The sequence below is a fragment of the Asterias amurensis genome, chromosome 17 (assembly GCF_032118995.1).
Source record: "Asterias amurensis chromosome 17, ASM3211899v1".
Taxonomy (NCBI): Eukaryota; Metazoa; Echinodermata; class Asteroidea; order Forcipulatida; family Asteriidae; genus Asterias; species Asterias amurensis.
In genome coordinates, this window is record NC_092664.1 from 7,975,554 (window position 1) to 8,002,323 (window position 26,770).

Genomic DNA, 26,770 nt, shown 5'->3' on the forward strand with positions numbered 1-26,770 from the left:
TCAGAAAGAGGAGACAAGCAGCCGCGTTGCTGACTTCGTTGGGGCTATCGCCTCTAGACCATGTGACCCGCTAGACACTGACCCATTGGTCAGCTCTGACACCCAATCAGACGGCTCCTCTCTGCCAGGGGGACACACAGTGGATGACATAAGGGGTACCACTGCCTACCAATACTTCTTGCAGCAGGCCTGCTACAGGGATACTTTCCTCAGTCTGTTCCAACAGGCGAAGAATAAGCTCCTTGGGAAAGGTTTCTGCTACGATGAGACGAACAATACGGGCTTCAGTCGCTTTAAGATGTGGCATACCAGCACTAAGATGCAACTTGAAGGCTTGTAGATAGAGGGACTCATTGGGCATTGTTGGAAGATACAACTTGAACAAATCGGGGCATCTTTTGAAATCGGGGCATCTTTTAATGTTGCCCTGTCAAAGACAAAGGCTTCTATTTTTAAACATCAGTCTTTTTCAAAATCATGGCTCTGGCTTAGACTCTGTCAGTTCTTTTAAAACATAAATTCTTGGTACAGAGTTTCAAATATGTGGACGGAGCCAAAACACGAGCCCAATCCGAAGCCTTCGAAAGGGGCCGTCGAATAAAAACAAGTATATCTTAAGTGATGTTAAAGCATTACATGGTGTAGATCACAAGAAACAGTATGTTAGTAAACTTGAGGGTACAGCCATGTTTAAAACTCTTTTGGGCGGAGTGTTAATTCTGAAAAGAACTGATGGGGTTTTGACATTTTTCCCTATTAGTTATTTTTTAGTTGGGTTGTTTGGGAATCAACCCAATTTTTGTTTTGACTGAGTTTATGATTTCATTAATTTTGTTTATTTTGTTTTCGTTATGCGTTTGGAGTTTCCACAATTGTTTATTTTGTCAATGTAATGTTTGTTTTGACTGAGTTTATGATTTCATATGGTTTGGTTAATTTTGTTTTTGTTGGGCGTTATAGAGTTTATTTTGTGCATGGGATATTTTTTGTGAAGGTGGAGGATTTCTTTTAATATTTATAACAGAGTCTTATACCAGACATGCAATTTTGACTTTTTCACAAATTTTGGTGAAAGGCCAAGTATTAAAACAAAAAAAGATTGAGGAAATAAGCTGATCACCTGGGAATTTGCAGTCCCTAGCTCACATTGTTGTTACAAAGACACTTCAGAGGTGTGCAAGGAGCTAATTTGTTGATTGTTACGGTTTTACTTGATCAAGATTATTTTATGTTCATTACAATATGGAAAAATCTAGGACTGCACTAACCTTAGCATTGCACGGATGCACTATACATGTACTGTACGTCAAGCAACATCATCTGCTAAGAGTTTAGACCTAGTATTAATTTTGAACATGACTAAAGTTGAACTTATGTCACCGAAACCGACAAGAAGTTTGTTGGAATGCATGATAGTAAGAAGCATGGTTATAGTTGTTCGCTGGAACCAAAAGCAAGTAAGAACTTATGTATATTTGCTAATAAACATGGTTCTTATAGGAACTCAAGTCCCAGTTCCTGGAATTCTACAACTGGTTTTAATCATGAAGATAACTAACTAGCATGTTTGTGGAGTTAGGATTCATTTACAAGAACACACTAAGACTAATGTATATGGGATTTATTAACATCACTGCCGCGGAGTTAGCACTTGCGAGACTATTTTGCTGATATATTACAGAAATCAACATGAAATTTATTGCAAAGCATGAATTTAAATAACATCTATTTGGTTGAAAGAACTGTTTGAATGCAAGAACTATTGTTTATTTTGAAAGCCTACAAAGTGCTTAAAGTAACTTGGGAATTGTATATAAATTATAAATATGGAACAAAGTGATTCAGTTGTAGTATAAAGATGAAGAACAAGGTTGTAATGCTAAAATCGAAAAAGTTTTCTGCGGATGTAATTTTAATTTTCTGAGAAACCAGTTAGAGTAGAAATTGAAAATGTTCATTCATAGAAATGTCTTCCACTTGAGTATGATTTGAAACTTTGCATTGTTGGAACACAATCATGTAAGCATGACGATAACACCATCACAAGAATCTCTAGGTAAGTTGTGTTTCTGTAAGGAACCAGAAGTTTAAAATTCAAGTTTCGATCAGCATGCTCCGATCATGTTCAGGAAATGTAAGTCTGTTTTCCTATTGGCCCAATAAAGTTTGAGTAGTGCAATTATTTTACAGTTTCATAACTAAATGGTAACACCTTTATGTAATTGTAAATAGTAACGTTTAGAATTTTATAATTTATTACTATATATTTTTTTATTAGGTTAATTGATTCTTCCAAAGGACCATAGAAATTAGATTGGTTAGATTTGTGCGATCTTCATAATGGTGGTTAACAGTTATTTAACAATTTGATTGCATGGTTTGGGGATAAGCCAACAGAAGATTTGAATGCAATTTTGCTTCATGGCGATTATATTAAGAAGGAAGTTTACATAAATTAAAATTAGTTTCTGGAGGTTCTTTCCTGAATTTCACTCTCTGTTTTGTTTGGTTTTATATTCCTTTTGATTTTGTTTGATTTATCTTTCCTCTTCCCTGGTTGGTGCTGGCACCTAGCATCTTCAGCCTGGTTCATACTTCCTGCAAATGCGATACGAATTTTGACTCCACAAATTCAGTCGATATGTGCTCAACTCCTGCGAATAAGCCACTTCGGAATTCCAGCTGCGCATGTCTGTTACTGCTGACAACGCATTTTGTCTATCTCACGTAACCTTTTGACAATACTCGCTGGTATTGTTAAAAAGGTTGTGGGAGCTAGACAAAATGCGTTGTCAGCAGCAACAGACATGTGCAGCTGGAATTCCGAAGTGGCTTATGCAAAATCAGCCATGTGATGTCAAAATTGCTTCGCAGGAAGTATGAACCAGATTTGAGTCTTGGGGGTTAAGTGTCATGATTAACTCTAACTAATACAATCCCTTTAAAATACAACTGTTTTCTTTAAGAGACACAATTAAAGGCAGTGGACACTATTGGTAATTGTCGAAGTCTAGCCTTCACAGTTGGTGTATCTCAACATATGCATAAAACAACAAACCTGTGAAAATTTGAGCTCAGTCGTCATCAAACTTGCGAGATAATAATGAAAGAAAAAACACCCTTGTCACACGAAGTTGTGTGCGTTTAGATGGTTGATTTCGAGACCTCAAGTTCTAAATCTGAGGTCTTGAAATCAAATTCGTGGAAAATTACTTCTTTCTCGAAGACTATGGCACTTCAGAGGGAGCTGTATCTCACAATGTTTTATACCATCAACCTCTCCCCATTACTCGTCACCAAGAAAGGTTTTATGCTAATACATATTTTGAGTAATTACCAATAGTGTCTACTGCCTTTAACAAACCTCACAAACCATTTTGTTTACTTGTCACAGCCTCATAAGGCATTTATTCTCATCACTAATATCCACATATATTTTTTCATACATATTTATATATAATATTTATTCAGTTTCCAACTGTTACATGGTTAGGGAATAATACTAATTGGGTTACTTGTTACCATAAGACAGAATTTTTGAAAGAAAAACCAACAAAGGAAGAACTTTGAGAGCTAGAACTAAAACCCATCACCTAAAGACAAAGGATTGGTAATTATTTTTCAATATCACCATTTAATGTTGAAAAGTCAAACTTAACCTTTGGTTTTTGGAACCGTATAAATCTAGACAAATTCACTTAAACCAACCTGTGAAAACTTCATTTCAAAAGGGGGTAGTGTTTGTCAAGAAAATTATATTTGAAGACCTCCAAAACACAATGATTTACTTTTTCCTTTAAAATTAAAAGAACATAGACCAAAATAAATAAAACAAAGAAAGATGATACAGTCTTTCATCTTTCAAGTACACAAATAGTCACAGATGAAATACTATATTGCACAATTTTGGCTAAAGCTTTTTACCGTTATGTAGTGAAAATTGGGAAAAAACTATTCTTCCAAAATTGACAAATTAATCAACCATTTGAAACAATTCAAATGCTTTGGTTGTGTATTTAACTAACTGTTTACATGTAAATGTGTGTACTGCATATTATAGACTTTCACCACATGGATACCATCATTGCATATTATTTTTGTCTATCATCTAATTGAATGGTCAGACAGAAGGAGGGTTGACATGGGTTTATCAGAAACAATACTTTTAGAGTATTTTAGCATAAAGTTTTACATGGAATGATTTGATAAAACAGACAAGATATGAAAGGAATGAAAGTTTACACCATGCTGCCAACACTTCCCTTGCCACTATTTCAAGGTAAGTTTTCCACCAACCATCGTTATACATGTGTAGGCCTACCATGTAAGTAAAGTGTAAAACTATTAGCATTTATATCAATCTCATGTCAATATTAATTTTTGGTTTTTTACTCATATACACCGATGTGTGTAGCACTGTATACTCGGTACTTTCCCCCCCGAGTCCTGTGAAAAAAATCACAGGCATTTTACTCGGGTGGGATTCGAACCCACGCCCTTTGCAATCTCATGTTAAGTTATACAATCATTGCAGCACACATTTCTTTGCAAAGTTAACAATGGGTGCGTTTATGGCTTCCCGGGTCGACAGTCTGCCCCCGGTACGTTCAAATAGCTCTGACGACATTCCAGGGGCTCACCCGGGCCAGCCCCAGTGCCCGGCTTGTGGAACGGGTCACCTTGGAGCTGGCCTGCGGTGCATGACGTCACCCTGAGAGGGTGAGTGATCATTCGATTAGCTCTTGTCAGGGGCTCACCCGTGGGATCACCGCCGGGTTGACACTGGGAAGCTGATTGAACGCACCCTTTATTCGAGGGAAAACTTTACAAATCAAACTGGCACAAAATAGATGACTTACACAGCACATTCTTGTCAGTGGAAAACTAAAAGAAGACGATTTTTTACTGCATAAATTTGTTGGAACTTCATGTACAACATAATGTTTATTATTTAAAATGTTGCAGGATATCATACACATGTTATTGTGCAAGATACAATCTTGTTGGAGAAGAGGGTAAATAATTCTCTGGAGTAGAACAACTGGACCCCTCTCAGAAACAGACCAAGATGACTACAAAGGCTAATATAAAATCAAGAGCCAACCAGGACCAAGCTCTGGTTATATAGACCTTTATTATGGTGTGGCCATCTTGATTTCACTCCATGCCAACTCATTGTTACCAAACTAAGGCTGGACGAAATAATAGTCTGGTGCCATGTTTGCGCAGTGAATGTTAGCATTTATTACTGTTATGGAAACATGGAACATGACCAAGATGGTGACAGCATGATAAAAGTCTATAGCCTCCACCAACGAGCCCTGCCAGCGTGGTGTGAGTAAGCTTCTACTACATTCACGACAATCTTCTAGCACCAAGTCACTTGCTTGCAGAGTCTTGGGTGAGTACTTTACCCCGAGTACGGGTATTGAGTGAGAGTACAAGACAAATGTTTCTTGTGGATAACCTCAATCACAAGACATTTTGGAGCTGTGAGAACACAAGCATGAGTATTGAACCTCTGTTTGGTTGTTGGTTGTTTTCAAAGTACGACCTTACGCCCTGCAACTTTTTGGATGTTTTGTGCAAGATTTAAGGTTCTTGCAACAAGCCATTTAGTTGTGTGTGTTGTACAAGATACACAAATGCAACAACGCCTTATCTCCTAAACAGCACTTATTTTTCACACGAGCTTGAGATTGTAAAAATGTCATGTCTAGCTTAAAATTGACTGAAACAAGGATGTACTGAAGTATTGCGTTTTTTGCACAGAGTATTTTTATGCAAGATACAACATTTTAGCAAAATGGAGATATGATATTTTTGCACAGATGTGATGATATACACTTCTTGCACTGGGTCGTAAAAAACACTGGTTGTATAAATATCAAACGAGATGTGACCTTTTAACAAAACAGAGTTACCACCTGCACTGAACCAACAATTATGTAAAATTCCTCATCTATTCTGGTCGCCCTAAAACTGGCCCTTCAAGTACTGTCTCGTTTTATCAAAATAAGGTAATACTTCATTAATACTAATAATTTTACTAATTTCGCCGAAATCCCTAACGCATATATTATTCCATGTTCTAGTTTGTTTCCATTTGGCAGCACCATTGGTTGTCATGGTTACACTTCTTGCATCATTTGTCTCCCTAGATATTCCCTGCAAAGAAAAAAATAGAGAAAGAAAAAAAAAGAGAAAGAAGAAACAAATATAACAAGCAGCAAACGATACACAATGCACATGCACGGGGAGGGTGGTGGTAAGGAAGGGGGCGCTAAACTGAAACAATCTTAATTAAAGGATTGACAATGAACAAGGATGCTTCGAAGACATTAACTCTTTCACGTGCGGACCGGTAGCTAGCGACCGGTTTAAATGCTTTCAGAAAAACAATTGTAAAACGAAAAATAAAGATTGCACGGCCACACAACTTTGAGAATGTGAAAGAGGACTCTTGAGGGTGCTATTATGACCTGTTTTGGACGGTTTGCCATTTGCAAAAGAAACAAGTACACAATTAATGCGAACATATGATCAATTTATCACCTTAATAAATGGTGCATGAAAGGGTTAAATACTGTTTGGTACTACCCAAAAACGTATCATAGACAATGTTGCAATCCATTTCACTATCTCCTTGGTACTAATATTTATACTACAGACATCCATTCCAACGTTCACATGTGCACAAATCCAGCTTGCTGCTTTTTAGCAAAATGTCACCATGAAATAAGTTGTGTGTAAATTTCAAATATACAAAACTTGATATTAATCACTCAGTTTAGAGCATGATTTGTGATACAATTTTTACTTTCTATTTCGAACTAGCTTGATTTGAAATTGATGCTCATTTTACAACAAAAGCGAAGCGTAATTCAAATTTTAGCTGCAAGTTTTTTGGAAGCATTTTTTTATAAAGTAACATGACCAGGGAAGTGGATAATTTAACTAAAATATGCGGCGGCAAGGCATGGATAACAAATGCAACAAAAACAAAAGTTTCATGTTTTGGAAGATTCATTAAAATTGAAAATCTACACACATTTCGATTGCACAAACAAGAAGAACCCTCAGTATGCTTGTGTATTGTAAGGTTCCATGCACATTGACCAACCTTGCATACCTCATTATTTCAGAATATGCAGACTTCAATTTCAAGGACAAGACCATAGGCACATGGTCTCCAAGTTATTACAGTGCAGGGAACGCGTTTTCAAGCCGCGTGGTGCCACGGCAGCCTAAAAACTAAACTGTATTTCTACCACCATGCGTCATTCAATAGACATTGGCTTTGTTAGTGTATATACCCATTCAAATGTCAAGCAATATCAAAAGTAGGATTCTGATTATCAATACACATTTATCATGCTAGGGACATCTACATCACATTTCCAAGATGCTATAATTCTGAAAGTTAAATTGTGGGAAATACGCCATTCAAAGGTCAGAAAAGGATGAACTTAACTTTGTCCTTTTGTACAGGTACACAAATTTTGCCACACACTTGTATTATTTTGTTCTAATAATTTAACTTTAATCATGAGTTATTAATTTTTTTCACAAACATATAGGCACATGACTTTTCTTTCATCAATTTACTACCAATTCAAGGATGTCAGTGATAGTTATGCAAGTGTCACGATTATGCAAGTGTATTATTTATTCATTAAACACGATTGATGGTTAACCTATGGAATGTACAAATGATTAAGCTTATGAATATTCATTCACTCACAAGTTCAGACATTGGCTTATTTTGCTTATTCAAAGTGCACCCTCATGAATATGTATTTTTTTTCATCAGCACTGACATCTCATTATTATTCATGAATTACTGATTATGTATTCATTCATAAGGTTGAACACTGACACCGCATGAATATTCAAACCACAACCTCGTGAATATGTATTTATTCATCAGGTTGTACAGTGATAGGCAAACCTATTGGAGCATACCAGTTGTGGACCATGAGTTTCTGTACAGCCAGGAGTGCCTCGTAGCGGACGTTGGGATCCTCGTGGGTCATGTATGACATCACTAGGTGCTTGCAACCCAGCTGCTCAACGACGCTGAAAAACCAACAACAACAAAAAGGTATCAGTGCACAGCCACAAACATGGCACACTTTTTTGTTGCAGAGACACGAACAGAACAACAGATAAATATTGAGCAACTCTTTGCAGATCTTGTATTCAACAAAGTCAAGCACGCATAATTGTGGCTGTGCACTTTATGAGGCTGTATAAAGCACAAATAAAATATGCTAAGCGCAGACAAATCTTGCTACGCTGAAACAGATTACCAGCTAAAAGACTATGCAAAGGATATTACTTGCTTGCGACTGGTTCCTTGCTGAATTTTTGCTTAGCAGAAAGACTTAGCTTCACCCTTTCTGATCAAGAGTATAATTGAAATCGGCAAAATTTTACTCACTTTTTGCCTCTTGGGTAGTGTCTGACATATTCACCAATGTCATGAGCGCTAACACATAGTACCAGTGGGTCTTTGGAGGTCTCAAGAAGTCTGGTCAAGATCCTAAAACGTAAAAAGAACTGTTTGCGTCAAAATATTCCCCAAATACATAAAAGGACTTTGGGCGAGTCATGAAATTCTAATAATATAGATGAGCCAGGGCTCGAACTTTGGTTGAAAATCCAAAAGCTTTGTAGCAATAAATAGATTCGTAGTTTGTTTTCACCGTTACACTGTTGTGGATTAAGCACTGTATAATGAGTACCTTCAAGAGTTCTTTGGAAAAAAAAAAACACAGACAAATCACTTTGGTGGGATTCAAACCCACGAACTTTACATTAGTCTTACAGCTAGACCATCGAGCTAGCCCGGTGGCTATTGGCAGTTGGAATCCTATGTGTTAGCAGCGGGTATGTCAAAGATTTAACAGATAATATTTTTGCATCGAGGATAAAGAATATAATTAGTTTTTTACCGTACACTATTTAAAACAGATTTAAATGGGTTTACTTACTTTAATAATTCGTAGCTCTTCTCATTCAACCTCATGGCGTTTTCTCGCCAAAATTTCTCACTTTTGTGCACGGGGCTCCATTCCAGACGACCTGACTTGACCTCTGATGAATATTCATCAAAGGAGCTTTAAATAAACCATGACATCATGAATAGTTAATTACAAAATGTTCCTTTTCCTTCTTAGAAACCATCCAGCTGCGAATGTGGAATAATTATCAACAAATGGATCCCATTATTTAAAGGGCAACTAGTGGAGTTCGCCAGGCTGTCATACAGGTACATGTAGGTCCTCGGAAAGAAAGTAAAACTCTTTTAGTCTTGCTCTTTAACCATGCTCTCATAATTTAAAGAGGCAACCCATCTGAAGTCCACTTTACCATGTTCTCCCTCTGGCGATTGCTTTACTTCTTTCAAGGAAATTTTAAAGTACTTGTCAGGAGATTTTGATAAAAAAATCCTGAAAAATCCCACCCCTGACTTGCCAACTCATTCACTTCTTACCCTTAAGGGAGCAATCTACTTTAAACACAAACTTCAAAGGAGCAACCCACCTCAAGTCCACCATACTTTTCTGTAGGTTCTCAGTGAGGAACTCAATGTCTTCAGTGATGTCCGGGTCTTCAATCTTCTGACCTAGGAGGACCTCTAGTTGCTTTAAGACCTTGCACTGGATCATAGCCAGGGCGTTCTCTTGGACAACCTCCCTCTCCTCCGGCTTCTCAATCATATTCTGGAATGTATAGGTTTTTAAGGCGCTGCATTGAGAGGTATCGATGTCATCCAGTTTAAGATAACACCATAGACCTTTTCGCAAATACCCTGTGCGCAAGCACCAACTGTTGAATGAGGTGCATGCAGGTCTAGCTAGTGATCAAACTTGATCACTAGCTAGACCAGCATGCACCTCATTGCACGCCTCACGCGCGCATACCGAGTATTTGCGATAAGGTCTATGTGTATACATGTATATCTACTGTCTATCTCTGCTGTGTATAATTTGTTCTTTGAGAACTTGTCAAGGAGTTGAATTTGGGAAAAAAAATCCACAGTTTAACAACAAGCTTAAAGAAAGACATAAATTAAAAGACAAGACTGTCAGTTAAGTTCTACTGTAAAATTTGAGCCCTGTTGTGGGATGGCGATTATTTCTTTTGTTTGTTCTTACCCTGTAGACCAGCAAGATGATTCTTGTGACTTTTTCTTTGACTGACTCACTCAGGATATCGGCAAGAACAGGAATGATGCTGTATCTGATCAACAAACAAACAAACAAACAAACAACGCTCAATGTGAGTCAACTTTTTCTTAAACACACTCACTCATTTTGAGTCAACCTCACTCCATCAATCACTTTGAGTCACCCAAACTCCATCAGTCAATGTGAGTCAACCCAAGTCACAATTCCAAATTAGAATTGTGAGTCAACCAGATTTAAAAACCTGTCATGCACAAGACAGACAAGCTTTTGAGTATTATTGATTTATTTTCATAAGCAAGAATTGCATAACTCTGTTATTTTGATGAAATTGAACTGTATATAAATGCATATAAAAGAACCCAATACAGAAGGGGGTTTGCGGTTTTAACAGGACAAAACTACGGGTTGGCAGGTCATGGAAACCAAAATGCTTTTGAATGACTTACTTATTGAGTTGTGCACAGAGTTGTGGATTGTATGTCAGCATCCAGATGCAGAATGTCAGCTGGTATTGGATCTGGAAGCTAACTTTACCGGCCAATACTGTAAGGATCCTAGATGAGAAGAAAACAAGATTTATAAAAATAATGACAATTGTAATGACACGATATCGTCTTCTTGGCTTTCTGCCATTTTGAAAATTGTATGGCAACTCAAAAATTTCTGTATGTCAACTGTTGTTAAGGTTGGCTGTCTGTTGCCAGGCACCACGGCAGGATTGGGTAAAAGGGTGTCCAAATGTCGTCCACTTTGTCCACTTACATGTAGGCGACACATGACAATTTAAAACAGGGTGTCCAACAGACACCCAGAAACCACTCTGGCTAACATTATTTTGCTAGTGTTTGCCATCATTACTTGTTCCACCAGAAATTATTTGGATCACACTCAAGGGTTGATTATGACCAAACACAGCCCCCGTCTTTATCCGCAAGGATAAAGACAGGTACCTGCCATTTAGATCCAGTGATTCCATTGGGTTCAATGATATTGGATAATTAATTTTTGGATAAACGTGCACAGTGACATGAGCTTTTCATAGATGCCCAAACAGTAGACTCCGCCATAGAATTTGACTGCATATCTCTATGTGAAATGAATGTAGGTCAGAGGTGAATGTACACGCCGATTTGGAGGCAGGTATCTGGCGTTATTCACGAGCCTCGAAATGTCACGTCAGATGTTCAGGCTAAAGGTTGACCAACTTAAACCAAACTCTGTCTTACGTGCTGACTCCCTCGTTCTCCATGAAGGCGACCCGGTACACGTCCAATCTGAGCATCTGCTGTAGGCTCTCCACCACCGTCTGTGTGTAGCCGTTGAGAGTCATAGTCAGCTGATGCTTGATCCAATTGAAAAAGCATTTCAGATCGTTGGCGTTCATCTTGTCTCGGCTGAAGCAGGCGAGCTTGGTGATGATCCGGCATGCCTGTCAGGAAAGTTTGAAGCAGAAATCAGAATTGGACTATATGGAATGCTATGGAAGAACGTGAGTAGTTTTAATTTTTGTATTATTTTTTTAATTTTTGTTTTGTTTGTTTGTTTGTTTAGTTTTTTGTTTGGTTTTTATTGTCTGTTTGTTGAGATGATCTTCCCGTCAAGGGAAGTCAGCAAACTCCTACAAGGGGATATAAATACCGAGCTCAGCTGGCAACAGCCAATCTCTCTCATACAAACATTGGTTTAACGTCTATAGTTATGAATAGCACCAATCAAGTTATCCTGATTCGGTCACTAGACGACAATCGACAATACTTGGTCTAGTCGTTGTGAAAACAGTGGTTAGCTCTGTATGATTCGAACCCGCAACCATGCGAGTGCAAGTCATGCAATAGACCTTGAATAAAAACCTTGAATCGTAGGTATGTTTTAACTCTTGCTTTGTTTTACATAAATATTCAACCAGTCTGTACATAGTTTATATAGAAATAGTACTTGGAGGGTTGCAAAACAAAAAAAGATTATAGAACAAAGTGGAGCACTCTGTCCAGTGGATGATATTGAATGGTCGGACAGTAGGAGGAATGAAAACCCAAAAAATAAAATAAAGTGGAGTACTCTGCCATTTATTTAGTACCTGATTGACAGTGAAGGAATCCTCCCGATTCAGCATGTTCAGAAATGGAGTCCATGGTGCCGTCTTCGTCTTCTTGCCATGCTCCACAAAAATACTGACTCGCTCCGGTTTCTCCTACAAGACAGTCACATAAAATCATTTTCTTGTAAAGCATCGAGTTGGAAAGTCACATTACTACATTTTCTTTAACTTCAAGATAAAGCACTGAGTTTATCTCTTTGAATATGTGAATTTGGGGAACAGAAAGACACCTTTTAATTTGTTTTTACCCTTACACTGATTGGTCTAAGAACTGTGTTACAAGTACTTGCCTAAGCTCTGTGAACAAACAAAAACCACATGCAAATCACTCGAGTGGGATTCAAACCCACAACCTTTACATTGCTAGCAGATGTTTTACCCCAGAGGCAGTTCAAGTCGTATGTTTTAGCAGTGGGTATCGCAACAATTAATAGATGTTATTTTTGCATCGTGATAAAGAATATATTTTGTTTTTACTCTAACTCAGGTGTGTATTATAAAGCACTGTATACTCAGTACTTTCGTTCCAGACTTGTGAAAACTTTTTTAAAGACACATTGTTTTTGTTAGTGTTGGTCATTCTATTTCCAGCTCCTTGCTTAGACTTAGTGTGGTTCTTATTGGCAATAGAGAGAAGAACTTCAGATTGGTTTATGAATCGGAGAGGGGGCATCAAGTAACAGGTGTTTTTAGTATACCTTGAGCATACTGTCAATCATGGTTAGAATATACCGCACTGTAGATTCCTTAGCAATGCGTCCCGTCAGTCTGATGAACACCTTAGCGCACTGAGGTCCTAGGTTGTGAATCAGCTGATCCCGTCTCTCACCATTCGCATTGTCGTAGTCTCGGATAAATGAGAAATCCTCTTGTGAAATCATCTGCCCCCTGAAGATAAACAAAAGTTATTTCTACAAATGAAGCATTTTTTTTTTACTGATGGATGTTTTATATTGGCTAACTTAAATTTAGTTGAAAGCTTTCTTTTTAGGCCTATATTATTATAAGTAGGATTTGAAACTTTGCATGGTGGAGATAAGATATAGAAGAGTTTGCGGTAACACCATGTAATAACAATCTCTAAATGAGTTGGGGTGGTTCTGAAAAGAACCGTTGGGTTAACTCGACGTTTCGATCAGTATGCTCTGATCGTCTTCTGTGTCTTCTGGAGATTCTCCAGAAGACGATCAGAGCATACTGATCGAAACGTCGAGTTAACCCAACGGTTCTATTCAGAACCACCCCAACTCATTTAGAGATTGTTATTACATGGTGTTACCGCAAACTCTTCTATATATTATTATAGAAAAAAATTATTGTTTTAAATCACTGGAGTTAAAAGTCAACACTACAGTACAGCTTTATAGTATTAGTAGCCCTCATTTAAGGGCTACTCGCCAATCAGCTGAAATTCACTTGATTTATTTATTTAAAAGGATTGCAAAAATGTGTGAAAATATCGAATTACTCTTGAGAATAGTTTGAAACAAAATTAGTTACAATAATTAATCATAATCATCCATGCCCTAAGTTTTATGATCTGGCATGTTACTTTTTTGTAATTAGCTTAGAGCTAGAGATACCGTAACGTAGCCCTCCTCCGACGGCGTTGGGAGGAGGGATAGGTTTTAGCAACTAGCGTAGAGGTTGATTAATGATTGTAGTCGATCTTGGATATTGATTGCATTTGGGGCATATCAGTTAAATAACATAGCCGCTAGTTGAATTTTAAGTTTAAAAGTTGCTTTGATTCATTGAATAACATTAAATAATATGCTGATCATCATCATAACTAGCACTGTCTTGCTTGTCCACACTCCACAGACGATTTTATGGGTTGTGGGATTTTTTACGAAATAGATGCAATGCAAGAACTAATAAATAAAATACTCACTTTACATAGGATTGCCATGGCACTCGGTGATTTCTCACATCATTTGCCTCTTTCTCGAACAGGTTTAAGGGTGGTAAATTGTCCGGTCCAGTCACAGCATCTGAATTTTCGGCTTCAAATCCACTCTCCATGCTTTCCACAAAAGTGGACATTTCAACAGTTCGATCCAGGCTCTTAAAGTTTAAGAAAGAAATCAGTTATCCGCCTTCTTATTTTGGATCTACTGGATCGGATAAAAATAAATATCATGTGATGTGTGAATGAATTAATCACCAGAAAAGTGTAACAGTGCCCTCTGTTGGTGGGTTTACAAATGACAGTTTTTCCTTCCGTATTAAACTTGTGACAGTCACTCAATAAAAACCTTGGAGTAGTGTGGGTTTTTTACTACATATTGTTTAGAAATTATTCTAAATTCCGCAAATAAACAACTTCAGTTTAAATTTGAAACAACAAAGTTACCATTAAAAATAATCATTTGTTTGTAGTCTCTCAAAAAATAATAAATTTCACAGCCTAATGTCAATCGCGTGGTGGCCAGTTTATTACCAAAAAAATAGTAGAGTGGTGCTGTTGGGCGCGATCGGTCAATCTGCGCGATCAACCGATCGCGCTGCGCTATTGAACGATCAAATTATGATCAATTGGTCGCGCAGCAATCGGTCGATCGCGCAACAATCGGTCGATCGCGCAACAATCGGTCGATCGCGCAATGACATATTTGCGCGATTGACCGATTGCGCTACGAGTATTTTTTTCCCGTTATCAGCGGATCGCGCAGGAAAGGCTTTGCGCGATCTACCGATCGTGCAGGAATGGGTTTGCGCGATCGACCGATAGTGCAGGAAAAGTTTTGCGCGATCAACCGATCGTGCAGGAAAAGTTTTGCGCGATCTACCGATCGTGCAGGAATGGGTTTGCGCGTTCGACCGATCGTGCAGGTAAACTATTCCTTGGGGCAATTTCTCAAAGCAATAAAATTCATAGCAGGACAAATTTTTAGTATCACCATAGTGATTTATATAGTGACGTCATACTACGATTGATTTGCAGTTACAAACAATGTTACATCTTTGTAAATTCGGCCCCTGAACATCAGCTGATCGCGCCAAACAATTCCTGCACAATCGGCCGATCGCGCAAAACCATTCCTGCACAATCGGCCGATCACTCATAACCATTCCTGCACAATCGGCCGATCGCGCAAAATCATTCCTGCACAATCGGCCGATCGCGCCGAGCCATTCCCGCACGATCGGTTGATCGCGCATGTTCGTTGCCGAATGTTGCGCGATCGACCGATTGTTGCGCGATCGACCGATTGTTGCGCGATCGACCGATTGTTGCGCGATCGACCGATTGTTGCGCGATCGACCGATTGCTGCGCGATCGACCGATTGCTGCGCAACCAATAGATATTTCAATAGCGCAGCGCGATCGGTCGATAGCGCAGCGCGATCGGTTGATCGCGCAGATTGACCGATCGCGCCCAACAGTGCCGAAATTAGAGATCTCATGTTACGTATTAAACAGAGACTGGAGAGGATACCAAAAAAGAAAAATTTGCTAAAAATAACGTCATATCAATATTGCAGCGTTTACTTTTATTTTCGATGGCTGAGTAATATTTAATGAAACAAATTAATAAGTTCAAAGTGGAAGTAGTAACAAGGAAATGTGTAAAACGATGTCTACTGCAGGATCACAAGAGACTTTTGAGGCGACGGAACCAAGTTCCTTCTTTTCCCCGTTTTCCCTGATATCTTTTCTGATCGAGCTCACCGTTCTGTTCAAGCGGGTGCTCCTCTCCATACTCGCTGCGTGTTTCCGGTTCATCTTCCCCCGGGCACGGAAGAATATTGCTGGGTGCAATGTTCTTGTCACAGGTAAAGTATTTTTGCTGTCATTGGAAACTGGTAGAGATTAAAATGTTGAGTTATTTCCTGATATACAAGCTGGCTTTTGCAGGGCGCGAATTTTAAAGGAATGATTACTCATTAATTTAATACCATTTACTTTGTTACTATTTATTAGTAAAATATATTTATTTTTATAATTATCTTTACTTTGTGTTTTTGTATGTTGTTAGTAAAATTAGAGTTAGATAAACTTAAAGCCATTGGACCCTTTCGGTAAACAGTGTTGTCCAAGGCCCACACTTTGTGTACCACAACTTCTATATCAAATAACAAACCTGTGAAAATTTAGGCTCAATCGGTCATCGGAGTCGGGAGAAAACAACGGAAAACCCCACCCTTGTTTCCGCGCGTTTCGCCGTGTCATGACATGTGTTTAAAATAAATCCGTAATTCTCGTTAACGAGAAATTATATTGTTTTGCTGTTTTCTCAAAAAAGTAAAGCATTTCGTGGAATAATATTTCAAGAGAAGTCTTTCACCATTGCCTTCTGTAAGTTATTTGTAAATCTGTGAACTTTTATTTTTTTTTCTGAACCGAAAGGGTCCAATGGCTTTAAGGTAATAGTTTTTAACTTGACTCAAGTCAGACTCTGTTCACACCTAGCTAGGGAATTATTCTTTCAAAGTAAGATCATCACCAAGATTCAGAATCATTTTCACAATGCTTGGTGAACTTTTTGCATAAAAAAAAAAAGAATGCCAGGCACAATTGACATCATAACTTTAGTAATCATTAGTATATAACTAATTATCAAAAGACAGATTTACAAAAAAAGCAGAATGTAAACAAAGATGCAGGCCTGCACTTTAAAATTATAGTGCCATAAAATATCTGAAAATAACAAAGTTGTTAAACAAATATTTTTAGCTTACCAAAATTACCAATGATGTTTCCCTAAAGTAACGTCTAACATTTATTAAAAAAACATAAAACATAACATAGATTCTAAGAAATTTGAAAGATTGTTTTGTTTAGTAACAAAGTTTGGGTTGGATACATAGACCAGTATTTGTTGCGGTGGTTCAGTGGTTTAGTGGTAAGTTCAAGCGGTGTGCACAGTGCGGAATAATACTATAGTGGAACTATATATTTGAACCCATGTTATCTGCTATGCAAACAGTCAAAGGTGGTTCAAATGTGTTTTTCTTCCGATCTGATAAACTTGAGGATCAGAATGAATGAGTGCAGCCTCTATCTGAACTTTGTTGAAATCATGCCAGTACGGTCCAAAAGTCAAGCACAAGTACATAAGTACATGTAGCTGTCATAATCAACAACTGTAGCTGTATAAGTGCTTAATATGCTAGTACTATAAATAACACTAAACTATTTTAGTAGTACCATATGTATGGAGCTCTTGAACTGTGGGCTACTTATAATAATAACTAGGTCGTATTTAGCACAGTTTACATTAATAACATCAATAAAACTTTGCTGCATTTTTTCATTTATAAACAGGTCCAAATACAAATATTTTTCAATTCTATTGATTATTGAAGAAAAATTTGATGAATCTTCTCTGAGTGCTTGAGCCAAATAAAGCTCTCAAATGTGAAACTATGTACATAGTGTTCTTTCATTTTGATTCCGGTCTTGTAAAATTCTGGTCAAGTTAAAGTTTTAACACGCCCTGTAGTCTTGTAGATTGTTCCCCCCAAATTTGAGCCCTGATCAGTGCTGTACAATACAGTGCCCTACAACTAATGTTTACCCTTGTGTTTCTAGCTTACATAGCAAACACCCTGGGTTTACAGGTTTCCTCATGCTTGCCAGCTGCATTGATTAAGTTCACTCATGAGGCATCGCTGGTTTAGTTACCATTTGTCTAAAAACGTTACTTTTGATAAAATTAATTTATTCATCCAAAGTCATTAAATATAAAACTTAATAATTGTGTTGTTTGATTAGCTGGTCTTCTTCAGAGCCCGTGTAGAGAGCATCGAGACTGGAGACTACCGTGCCCTAATAGAGGACCTCGACCACTCAACTACATCGACGTGATCGGGAGAGATACGGAGGCTGAAATCGTGGACCTTCCAAACATGATGAGGGATAAACACCTCTGGCGTGACGTTGTGCATGGAATCTCGGTTGCGACCGCTAAATGATGATGATGATGATTTGTTTTATGGTTCATACAATTGGTGCTTTGAAAGCTTTGTTTGTTTGGGAAAACAAGATCTCTTAACCTGTACTAAACATTTTTATTTTGTTAGGTGCCGCAAATAATATTGGTCGTATGCTAGCTTGGGAGTTTGCTCTTCGTGGAGCCAATTTAATACTGGTTGATTTGGATGCAGATGGATGTGCAAACCTAGCTGATAGCATAAGAGACATTGGCCAGGCTGTGAAAATATACCAGTGTGATTTAACAAAAAGAGATGAGATTAATAGGTAAGTAAACAAGCACAAATTTGATAATGTCAAAGTGATCTCATTTTAAAGCATAAAGGAAACAAACATGGGTTTCCCTGGAATATTTCTCTTGAGGTTTTCCTCCCACTCCCAGATATTAAACTGAAACTTCCTTCCTTGTCCTTTCTCCATAGGGTTCTTGACTAGTATAGTGATTGAGTTTTGTACTTGTACATGAAGTAAAGTAATTGACTTTGCGTTTCTGGGAATCATTGGCTTCACAACCATAATTAATAAGGGAATAAAAAGGTAGTGACGAGTTCTTTAACGGCCGTTTAAAACCGGCAGGGTCGTTGCGGTGTGAGGGCCTTTATCGCACGGCAACGATCCTGCAAGGTTTTAAACGGCAGTTTAAGAACGAGTCACTACTCTTTTATTCCTGTTCATATGCCCTTTTGTTAAAAAATTAAAAAAAAATACAATTAATAGACAGTTTGACAATTGAAAATTTGAGGTTTGAAGTAGTTTTTTCAAACACTTTGTGAAGAATCGGTTTGATGTGCGTGGGTTGTGTGTACGCGCACATGCTTAGAAATAAATTACCTGCGTGTGCTAAGAAATAGATTACGCGCTGTTACTAATAGCTATGAGTTGGGCGTGATAATATTGGCATACGCGTGCGCCCAACACGCGGAAGCCAGCCGGTTATAAACAGCTCTAGGTGGTCATTATCAACCGTTTAAACACCCCACGAGCAAGCTCTCCACCAATAGGAGTATAGTGAAACTGTCTGGGGTATTTATGAATAGAAATAAATAAATAAATAAATAAATGTAACAACTCAACAATTTGAACAGCAAGTTTGCTCTCATCATTTTTTATTGTACGGCAATGTTTCAAAAACAAGTCAAACAGACTATTAGTAATTGTGGATGTTTTTATTATTTCTTTTTTAGAAAAAAGAATAAGCTTTTGCAATCAACTTACCAAACAAATGGACCTATGGTATAAACGCAAAAAATGGTTAATGGTCTGACGTTTCTCCCGTAGCAGAGTCTTTCACAATGGCTAAATATTATTTTTTGCCTATTTTTTTTTTTATGTGGCTCAAATTAAAGCTTACACTTGTAAGTAAGAGGCTTTACGGAATTGGACCCTGTAAGATTGCAAACTAAAATAAAAAAATTATTTTGTGTGTTTGTTTGTTTGAATGATCTTCCCATCAAGGGAACTTGGCAAACTCCCACAGGGGATATAAACACCAAGCTGGCAACGTCCAATCTCTCTCATACAAACATTGGTTTAAAGGCAGTGGACACTATTGGTAATTACTCAAAATAATTATTAGCATAAAACCTTTCTTGGTGACGAGTAATGGGGAAAGGTTGATAGTATAAAACATTGTGAGAAACGGCTTCCTCTGAAGTGCCTTAGTTTTTGAAAAAGAAGTAATTTTCCACGAATTTGATTTTGAGACCTCAGATTTAGAACTTGAGGTCTCAAAATCAACCATCTACATGCACACAACTTCGTGTCACAGTGGTGTTTTTTTCTTTCATTATTATCTTGCAACTTTGATGACCAATTGAGCTCAAATTTTCACAGGTTTGTTATTTTATGCATATATGTTGAGATACACCAACTGTGAAGGCTAGTCTTCGACAATTACCAATAGTGTCCGCTGCCTTTAACGTCTTACGAATTACACAAATCAAGAAATTGTGTTTCAGTAACTAGATGACAATACTTATCCGTACCAATCCTGTATAATACTTTTAACTGAACTGTTTACCTTTAAAGGATCTTTAAATAGTTGTGATTTTCATTGCCACAGGGTCATGGCTGACGTGTTGCGAGATGTCGGGAATGTTGATATTTTAGTGAACAACGCTGGGATTGTCAGTGCACGGAGACTACAAGACTGTCCAGATGTAATCATTCAACGAGTCATGGATCTTAATATCATGGCTTCAATTTGGGTAAAAATTCTTCCTTTTAAATGTCGTGTAAATAATAATAATAACAGCTCTTATGTATGTACATGTAGTGCAATTCCAAAAATTATCATTGCGCTACACAAGCAAACAAGAAACAACGTCAGTCATGTGAACACTAGAATAAATGGGTTTTGAGATTGCGCTTGAAAGCATTAACTGTTGGTGAGGATCTTATAGTGTGTGGTACTGGTTCCTTGAGAGTTGGCCAAATCTCAAACACTGATCCATCGCCTATCCGTTTTTTTTTACTCATTAGAGAAGATAAGACGAGTTGCGACCCTGTTTGGCCGTAGGCCTTCCCTCGAAGATGAATGGGTGGCAATGCAATCTGTATGGTAGTGTAGCGAAAGCTCATTCAGGGCTTTTTAGATATAGAAAACAAAAATAAAAAATTTATCTTGATTTTTCTGAAAGGCCCTTTAAACTCTAGTTATGTTACACAGTCAAGGACAGTTTTCTCTGTCATCACGGTTTTACAATGTATTGTATCACACTCACATATCTGATGTTTTCATTCTCAACCACAGATGACCAAGGCTGTCCTACCAGGAATGCAACAGCGGAACTATGGCCACATTGTCAACATCGCTTCCCTAACCGGCTTCATCGGTATCGGTGGACTCGTCGACCTGAGCACCAGCAAGTTTGCCAGTGTGGGTTTCTCGGAGGCTCTACACTGTGAGCTCTCACAGATGAAGAAGGATATTAAGGTGTCTGTTGTCTGTCCCTCACTGCTGGATCGGGGGATGTTTGAAGGAGCAAAGTCAAGGTAGGTCTATTTCAGACTGGGCCCCTGTCTTTATCCGCAAGGATATAGACAGGTCCCAGCTTCTCAGATCCAGTGATTCCACTGGATACAAATATATTAGATAAACGTGCACCCAATACGCCTAAACAGTAAGCAGTCCGCAATAGAATTTGACTGCGTATCTCTTTGTGACATGACTGAGATCAAAGGTTAAACCACACGCCAGTTTTTGATGCCGGTCTCTGGCGTTATTCACGAGCCTCGAAGAATGACGTCAGACCTTCAGGCTAGGTACATTTGGGCTTGAATTATACACTGCACCACTGGCTCAAGGCCAGTGAGTTCAGTGTCGGGCCAGCAAACTCAAGACAGGACAAGTCCAGTAGTCTTTTTTTTATTTTTTATTATTTTTTTTATTATAATCAATATCAAATGTTGAGCTTGAGTCTCACAAATATCTTTTAATTCTGCCGAGTATCACCCATAAAACTGAAGAGATAAATCTTCTCATAGTGTTGTTCAAATAAAACAGTTTAGATGATAATTCCATCTTCTCCTTTTGATTCTAGTGTCTTGTCAGTTCATTTCTGGTCTTGTAAATAAAATCCTGGCCCATGGAAGATTCTGGGGTTACAAGTCATGAGGATATTTTGCCCAAGTTCAAGCCCTGACTATTATTAAATTATGACCGGGGCTCATATTTGGGGCATCAGGTCACTTGGGGCTGGCTTAGGTGCACTGACGTCACCCCGAGAAGGTTGAGTGATTTTTTTTCCCGGGAAGAACGTAGGTAATTATCTGCACATGTTCGTCCTGGGAAAAATAAAGGCGACTTTTCCAGGACGAACTTGGGGTAATTATCTGCCCACGTTCGTCCTGGAAAAAAAGAATAAAAAGACAATGGCGATTGCACTGTTGGTCAGTCTGTTTTAGTGCTGCAGCGTCTGCTGTGGCTGTCCAGTCTGATACTGGAGTGACAGGCCTTGTTGCACCTGCTGCAGGTAAAACTATGGTTGGGTGCCAATCCTGAGCTCTATTGTTGTTGCTTTTTTGTGATATTGACTAATTTTTTTTTTATCTCCAGAAGACGATCAGAGCATACTGATCGAAACGTCGAGTTGAAATCAACGGTTCTTTTCAGAACCACCCCAACTCATTAGAGATAGTCATTACATGGTGTTACAGCAAACCTTTCTAAATCGTATTTCCACCATGCAAAGTTTCAAATCCTACCAAATTTTCTTGTCAGGTTTCCATCGCCGTTGCAACCCAAGTATGCAATAAGTGAGATCATGAAAGGCATTCTCCAAGATCAAGAGGTTATATTTATTCCATGGTACATGCAGTTCACACCAATCTTAAAAGCGTAAGTACATTAACCATTAACTCCCTTGATTTATTTCATAAGCAGGCAAGAGGTCAAGCACACTAAACTCAAGCTCTGGTGTTTCTACTCAGCAGAGTGTGGGCTTGAGGCCTTGGTCTTGACACTTGTGTCTTTTTAAGCAAAACATCAAGGAATGGTTCATAATTGGTTTTAGGAAGAGTCATTGATTGCAATCTTCTAGTTTCAACTCAAGAGACATGTCATACAGGGAGGGTACATCAAGTGTTTTTGGAAGATCACAATCATTCCAATTCTTTAATTGTCAAGAAACATACTACGTATCATAAATGGATGGTACATCATTGGTTTTTGGAAGAGTACGTTCAATTCGATCCTGTAGTTTATAATGCACATCTCTGACCGCTGTGCGGTTTGACTGGCTGATTAAATGTAGTATAAACAAACTTGCAGTTTTTGAGTGATCTGGAAGGTTTAGAGGTCATTATGTGAAGTGTGATTTTTTAGTGTGACATGTAGAGACCCCCTGCTTTGTTTTCCAGTATAATAATAAAAATAATAACCTGTTTTTATATAGCGCTTTTCACACCAGCAGGGCGTCCCAAAGCGCTTCACATTATTACCCCTTGTCACTGGGCCTTAAATCCCTCCTTAAACCATCTCAGCTCCCCGTTGGGGAGTATACAACCTGTGCAACATTAATATGCGCTACTCGGCTAAATCAATCACAAGAACCATCTCTGCCCTCACAGGTACCCATTTACCCCTGGGTGGAGAGAAGCAATTATAGTTAAGTGTCTTGCTCAGGGACACAAGTGTCACGACCAGGATTCGAACCCACACTCTGCTGAACAGAAGCACCAGAGCTTGAGTTCGGTGTTCTTATCCACTCGGCCACAACACCCTATATAGCAATTTCAGTCTCTGCTGTTTGTAAACAAAAGTAACCCCAGGTATAGTGTACTTCTACCATGGCTTTTCTGATACCCAATTTCAAACAAGGTTAATTACCAGCGCGCTTTTCCTGGACATTACTTATTCGCTGGTTGTCCTTGACTAATCTTGACAGGGTCCCCTAAACCCTGAACAGTTTTCTCTTTTTTTTCATTAACCTTTCAGAGTTTTACCTGTGGGTGCATTCAATGCAATAGTATCTTTCTCCACCGGAATGGACATCATGAAGAACATCAAAGGATCCAAGAACAGTAGTTTACTGTAGTCTCTGCTGGATGGGAACAGAACACAGGGAAAAGCTGAGCTAATTTTGTTGTTAGATTCGTCCCCTGCCGTTATCACTAAGGGTAAAGACAGGCACCAGTCTTACAAACCCAATGATTTACTTGGACAATCATAAAGACTTGTACTACACACAGCACTATGTCATGCAAAAAAGAGGTAGGTCAAAGGTCATCTGGCAGGTAACCAGCAGGTTCTGAAGGCCAGTGTTAATCGTGAACACCAAAGTGTGACGTCAGATGTTCGGCTTGGCACCATCATCTAGAAAGGCACCATGCCTAGTAGGATTGTGGTATAGGGACGAAGATTGTTGTCTTCATTGTCTGCTGGAAACGCCCTCTATGTCAGCCGTGGGCATAGAGTGCCAAGACTAGGCGACTGTAAGCAGAAAAGCCAATGGGAAAACGATGTTTGCTGTACAACTAAAATGGCAGCGCCCACGAATTGCCTCAAAGACAGCATTCTGCAGGTTTAGGTTCAATAGTTAATGGGTGCTTTACTCAAATCATGACAGCACAATTTGAGATACGAAATAAAGATTTACGTACCTAAGTTGAAGGCCTTTTTGAAGGTCGTGGAACCATCATAGATTGTGGTATTCAGGGACGGAGATTGTTCCAACTACCTCAATTTTACCTCAATTTTTAGAGCACAAACCAATGAACGACAAGTCAGATGTACGCACAGATGTTTTTTTTTTTTTTTCGCATTTGAACCAAAGAGTATTTTATTATTGGAGGGATGATCACAGTAAGACTCACAGATCTCCGTTTTGGGGATTATGATTATCCTTTTTGGGTGAGGACATACCTGATTGGGGTATTTTTTTGTATTCTGAACGAGGTAGTTTAAAAGGCACTGGACACTATTGGTAATTACTCAAAGTAATTAGCATAAAAAACTTACTTGATAACATTAATTACAAGCAATAGAGACAATAGAGAGCTGCTAATATTAAAAAACATTGTGAAAAATGGCTCCTTGAAGTAACATAGTTTTTGAGAAAGAGGTAGTTTCTCACTCTAATGTTAAGATTTCAGACCTGAAGTTTTTGATTGGCATTTGAAAACACACAAATCTGACAACAAGGTAGTTTTTTCTTTCATATTCTCTTGCAACTTTGATGACCAATTGAGCCTGAAATTTTCACAGGTTTGTCATTTTATGTATGTATACATGTATGACTGGTGTGTGTTGGGATACACCAAGTGAGAATACTGGTCTTTGACAATTACCAAACGTGTCCATGCCTTTAAAGATCAAGAAGACGAGGCTTCTAAAATAGGGTAACTTTTATAGCCTGACTGGGATAGTTTACCCCTAGTATATCCTAGTATGGATAAAGTATATTTGGGTTAAAGTATTTACCCATTGCTGGGGTAATTTAAAGGTATATGAGGTACAATGTATTTATCATTTGGGTATAAATGAAGTACATATCCCACATGGGATATGGGTATGCATTGTCATACCTTGTACAGAATGCCTGTGTGTTTTTGTCTTTGGTTTTGATTTGGTTCTGATAAAGTTGTTTTGGTTTTACTATTATTTGTCAGGGTACTCATTGTGTTGGTGTGCGCGGGTGCGTGTGTGCGTGATTAATCGTTTGTATCGAATTTATTTTATTTACAATCGAGGTGTAAATTATTGGGATATTTTATGAGAATGTGATTACCTTAGAGTTTTTATTGATGGCTTTTTATGTAGAATTGTTGTCATGCAACAAAAGGCACATGTGAGTGACAGTGAGAAAACTGTGACAGAGGGGACATTGTATTGAAGAAAAATGAAGGTTAGTGCTGAACAGTTTTACCTATGGTTGTAGATAAACCTGATGAAGTATTTATGAATTTAACTTGTAATAAAGCGATACATTTAACGTAAGCTAATATATTGGTACGTGTATGTAAAAAGTTCAGAGTAAACTATATTGGTAGAATTTACATCCGATCTTGGTAAACAAAATGGCAGATCTAAGAATATTTGAGTACTTTCTCTGTACTGGTGGGAGCTCACTCGAACTGGTACCAACAGGAAAAACAAAAGATAATATATACTTGACTTAAACCTGTACACACTCATGAAAAAGAATATTGGCTCTTACTCAAGAAAAAAGATCTGAGTTCATATTCAAGAAAAATAATTTGGGCTCATACTCGGGAAAAGAATTTGGGCTCATACTATAAAAGGAAGGAAAGGTACTAGTTTTCTTAGGAAAATACTTGTAACATAAGACGATTACGTTTACCGGTACTAGAACTTGGAATCTTAGAAAGCACTTGCACTCGAGCACACCAATAACTACTTGTATTCACATTTAAAAAAAATGTATTGTTCCAAAACTTGTACTTTTACTCAAGCAAGTACATGTAGTTGTGCTTACGAACTCATGGAACTCGGCTACAATTCTAGGCTACTCACAAATATTTTAAATTCATTGCTTGGCAATGACCGCATGTCCTCAGCACAAACAATCCTTTTGGACACAACTCTCTGTTTTGGAGGTGGGTTTGTGAGGTTTTCTGTACAGTCATGGCATTTTAAAAAGGATAAACATTCATGAACACATTATTGCAAAGTATCGATTTCACTAATCTTGTTAGTGAAATGTGCGCCTGCATCTTTGGCCTTTTATTAGTAAAGTCTCTATTTATTTTACACTTGCAATCTTTGTATTATTTTTGGAGGGGCTTTTGATGTTATATAGGGTGCGTTCGTTTAGCTTCCCTGGGTCGACCCCGATGTTGCGTATTATATATTTTCCAGGACGAACGTGGGCACACAATTACCCCAAGTTCGTCCTCGAACCAGGAAAAAACCCCAGACACGTCACCACGTGAGCCTTCCTGTGGTGACGTCAGTGCACCTCGGGCCAGCCCCAAGAGCCCCACTTGTGGATTGGGTCACTTTGGGCTGGCCCGAGGTGCACTGGCGTCACCACGGGAAGGCTCACGTGGTGACGTGTCTGGGTTTTTTTTCTG

General features: G+C 38.3%; 3 protein-coding genes across 5 annotated transcripts in view; 2 read left to right on the plus strand and 1 right to left on the minus strand.

Moving 5' to 3' along the window:
- The window catches only part of LOC139949661 (intermembrane lipid transfer protein VPS13B-like), a 56,538-nt gene extending 54,046 nt beyond the window's left edge, over window positions 1–2,492 (plus strand). For both annotated transcript variants that reach the window (XM_071948118.1, XM_071948117.1), the window contains one exon: window positions 5–2,492. In XM_071948118.1, the coding sequence (XP_071804219.1) occupies window positions 5–340 (336 nt within the window). In that variant the 3' untranslated portion in view covers window positions 341–2,492. The remainder of the gene's footprint in view (window positions 1–4) is intronic.
- An 876-nt stretch (window positions 2,493–3,368) lies between these two features.
- LOC139949669 (V-type proton ATPase subunit H-like) lies at window positions 3,369–16,121 on the minus strand. Of its 2 annotated transcripts, XM_071948138.1 has the most exons (12): window positions 15,971–16,121; window positions 14,189–14,361; window positions 12,993–13,182; window positions 12,274–12,387; window positions 11,423–11,625; window positions 10,643–10,750; window positions 10,164–10,248; window positions 9,550–9,728; window positions 8,997–9,122; window positions 8,444–8,545; window positions 7,966–8,079; window positions 3,369–6,168 (listed from the first exon to the last, which is right to left on the minus strand). In XM_071948138.1, exons 1-12 carry the CDS (start codon window positions 16,022–16,024, stop codon window positions 6,132–6,134), a joined length of 1,485 nt encoding a protein of 494 aa, XP_071804239.1. In that variant the 5' UTR covers window positions 16,025–16,121; the 3' UTR covers window positions 3,369–6,131. The 2 variants fall into 2 exon arrangements, with proteins under 2 accessions (XP_071804239.1, XP_071804238.1); XM_071948137.1 differs by lacking the exon at window positions 3,369–6,168 and having other exon boundaries at window positions 6,197–8,079.
- Window positions 11,564–26,559, plus strand: LOC139949671 (epidermal retinol dehydrogenase 2-like). Its single transcript, XM_071948140.1, has 6 exons — window positions 11,564–11,685; window positions 18,325–18,502; window positions 20,298–20,442; window positions 20,988–21,229; window positions 22,458–22,574; window positions 23,673–26,559. Exons 1-6 carry the CDS (start codon window positions 11,676–11,678, stop codon window positions 23,770–23,772), a joined length of 792 nt encoding a protein of 263 aa, XP_071804241.1. The 5' UTR covers window positions 11,564–11,675; the 3' UTR covers window positions 23,773–26,559.
- Window positions 26,560–26,770: the final 211 nt, after the last annotated feature.

Excerpts from the sequence above, each read along its gene's own strand:
- LOC139949669 (XM_071948137.1), bottom strand. The coding sequence starts at position 16,024 with ATGAACCGGAAACACGCAGCGAGTATGGAGAGGAGCACCCGCTTGAAC. Across the intron at positions 11,626-12,273 it reads ATTCCTTCACTGTCAATCAG|GCATGCCGGATCATCACCAA; the intron begins GTACTAAATAAA and ends CTTTCCTGACAG. Across the intron at positions 9,123-9,549 it reads AAAAGTATGGTGGACTTGAG|CTCCTTTGATGAATATTCAT; the intron begins GTGGGTTGCTCC and ends GTTTATTTAAAG.
- LOC139949671 (XM_071948140.1), top strand. Across the intron at positions 18,503-20,297 it reads AAAAGAGATGAGATTAATAG|GGTCATGGCTGACGTGTTGC; the intron begins GTAAGTAAACAA and ends TCATTGCCACAG. Across the intron at positions 20,443-20,987 it reads ATATCATGGCTTCAATTTGG|ATGACCAAGGCTGTCCTACC; the intron begins GTAAAAATTCTT and ends TCTCAACCACAG.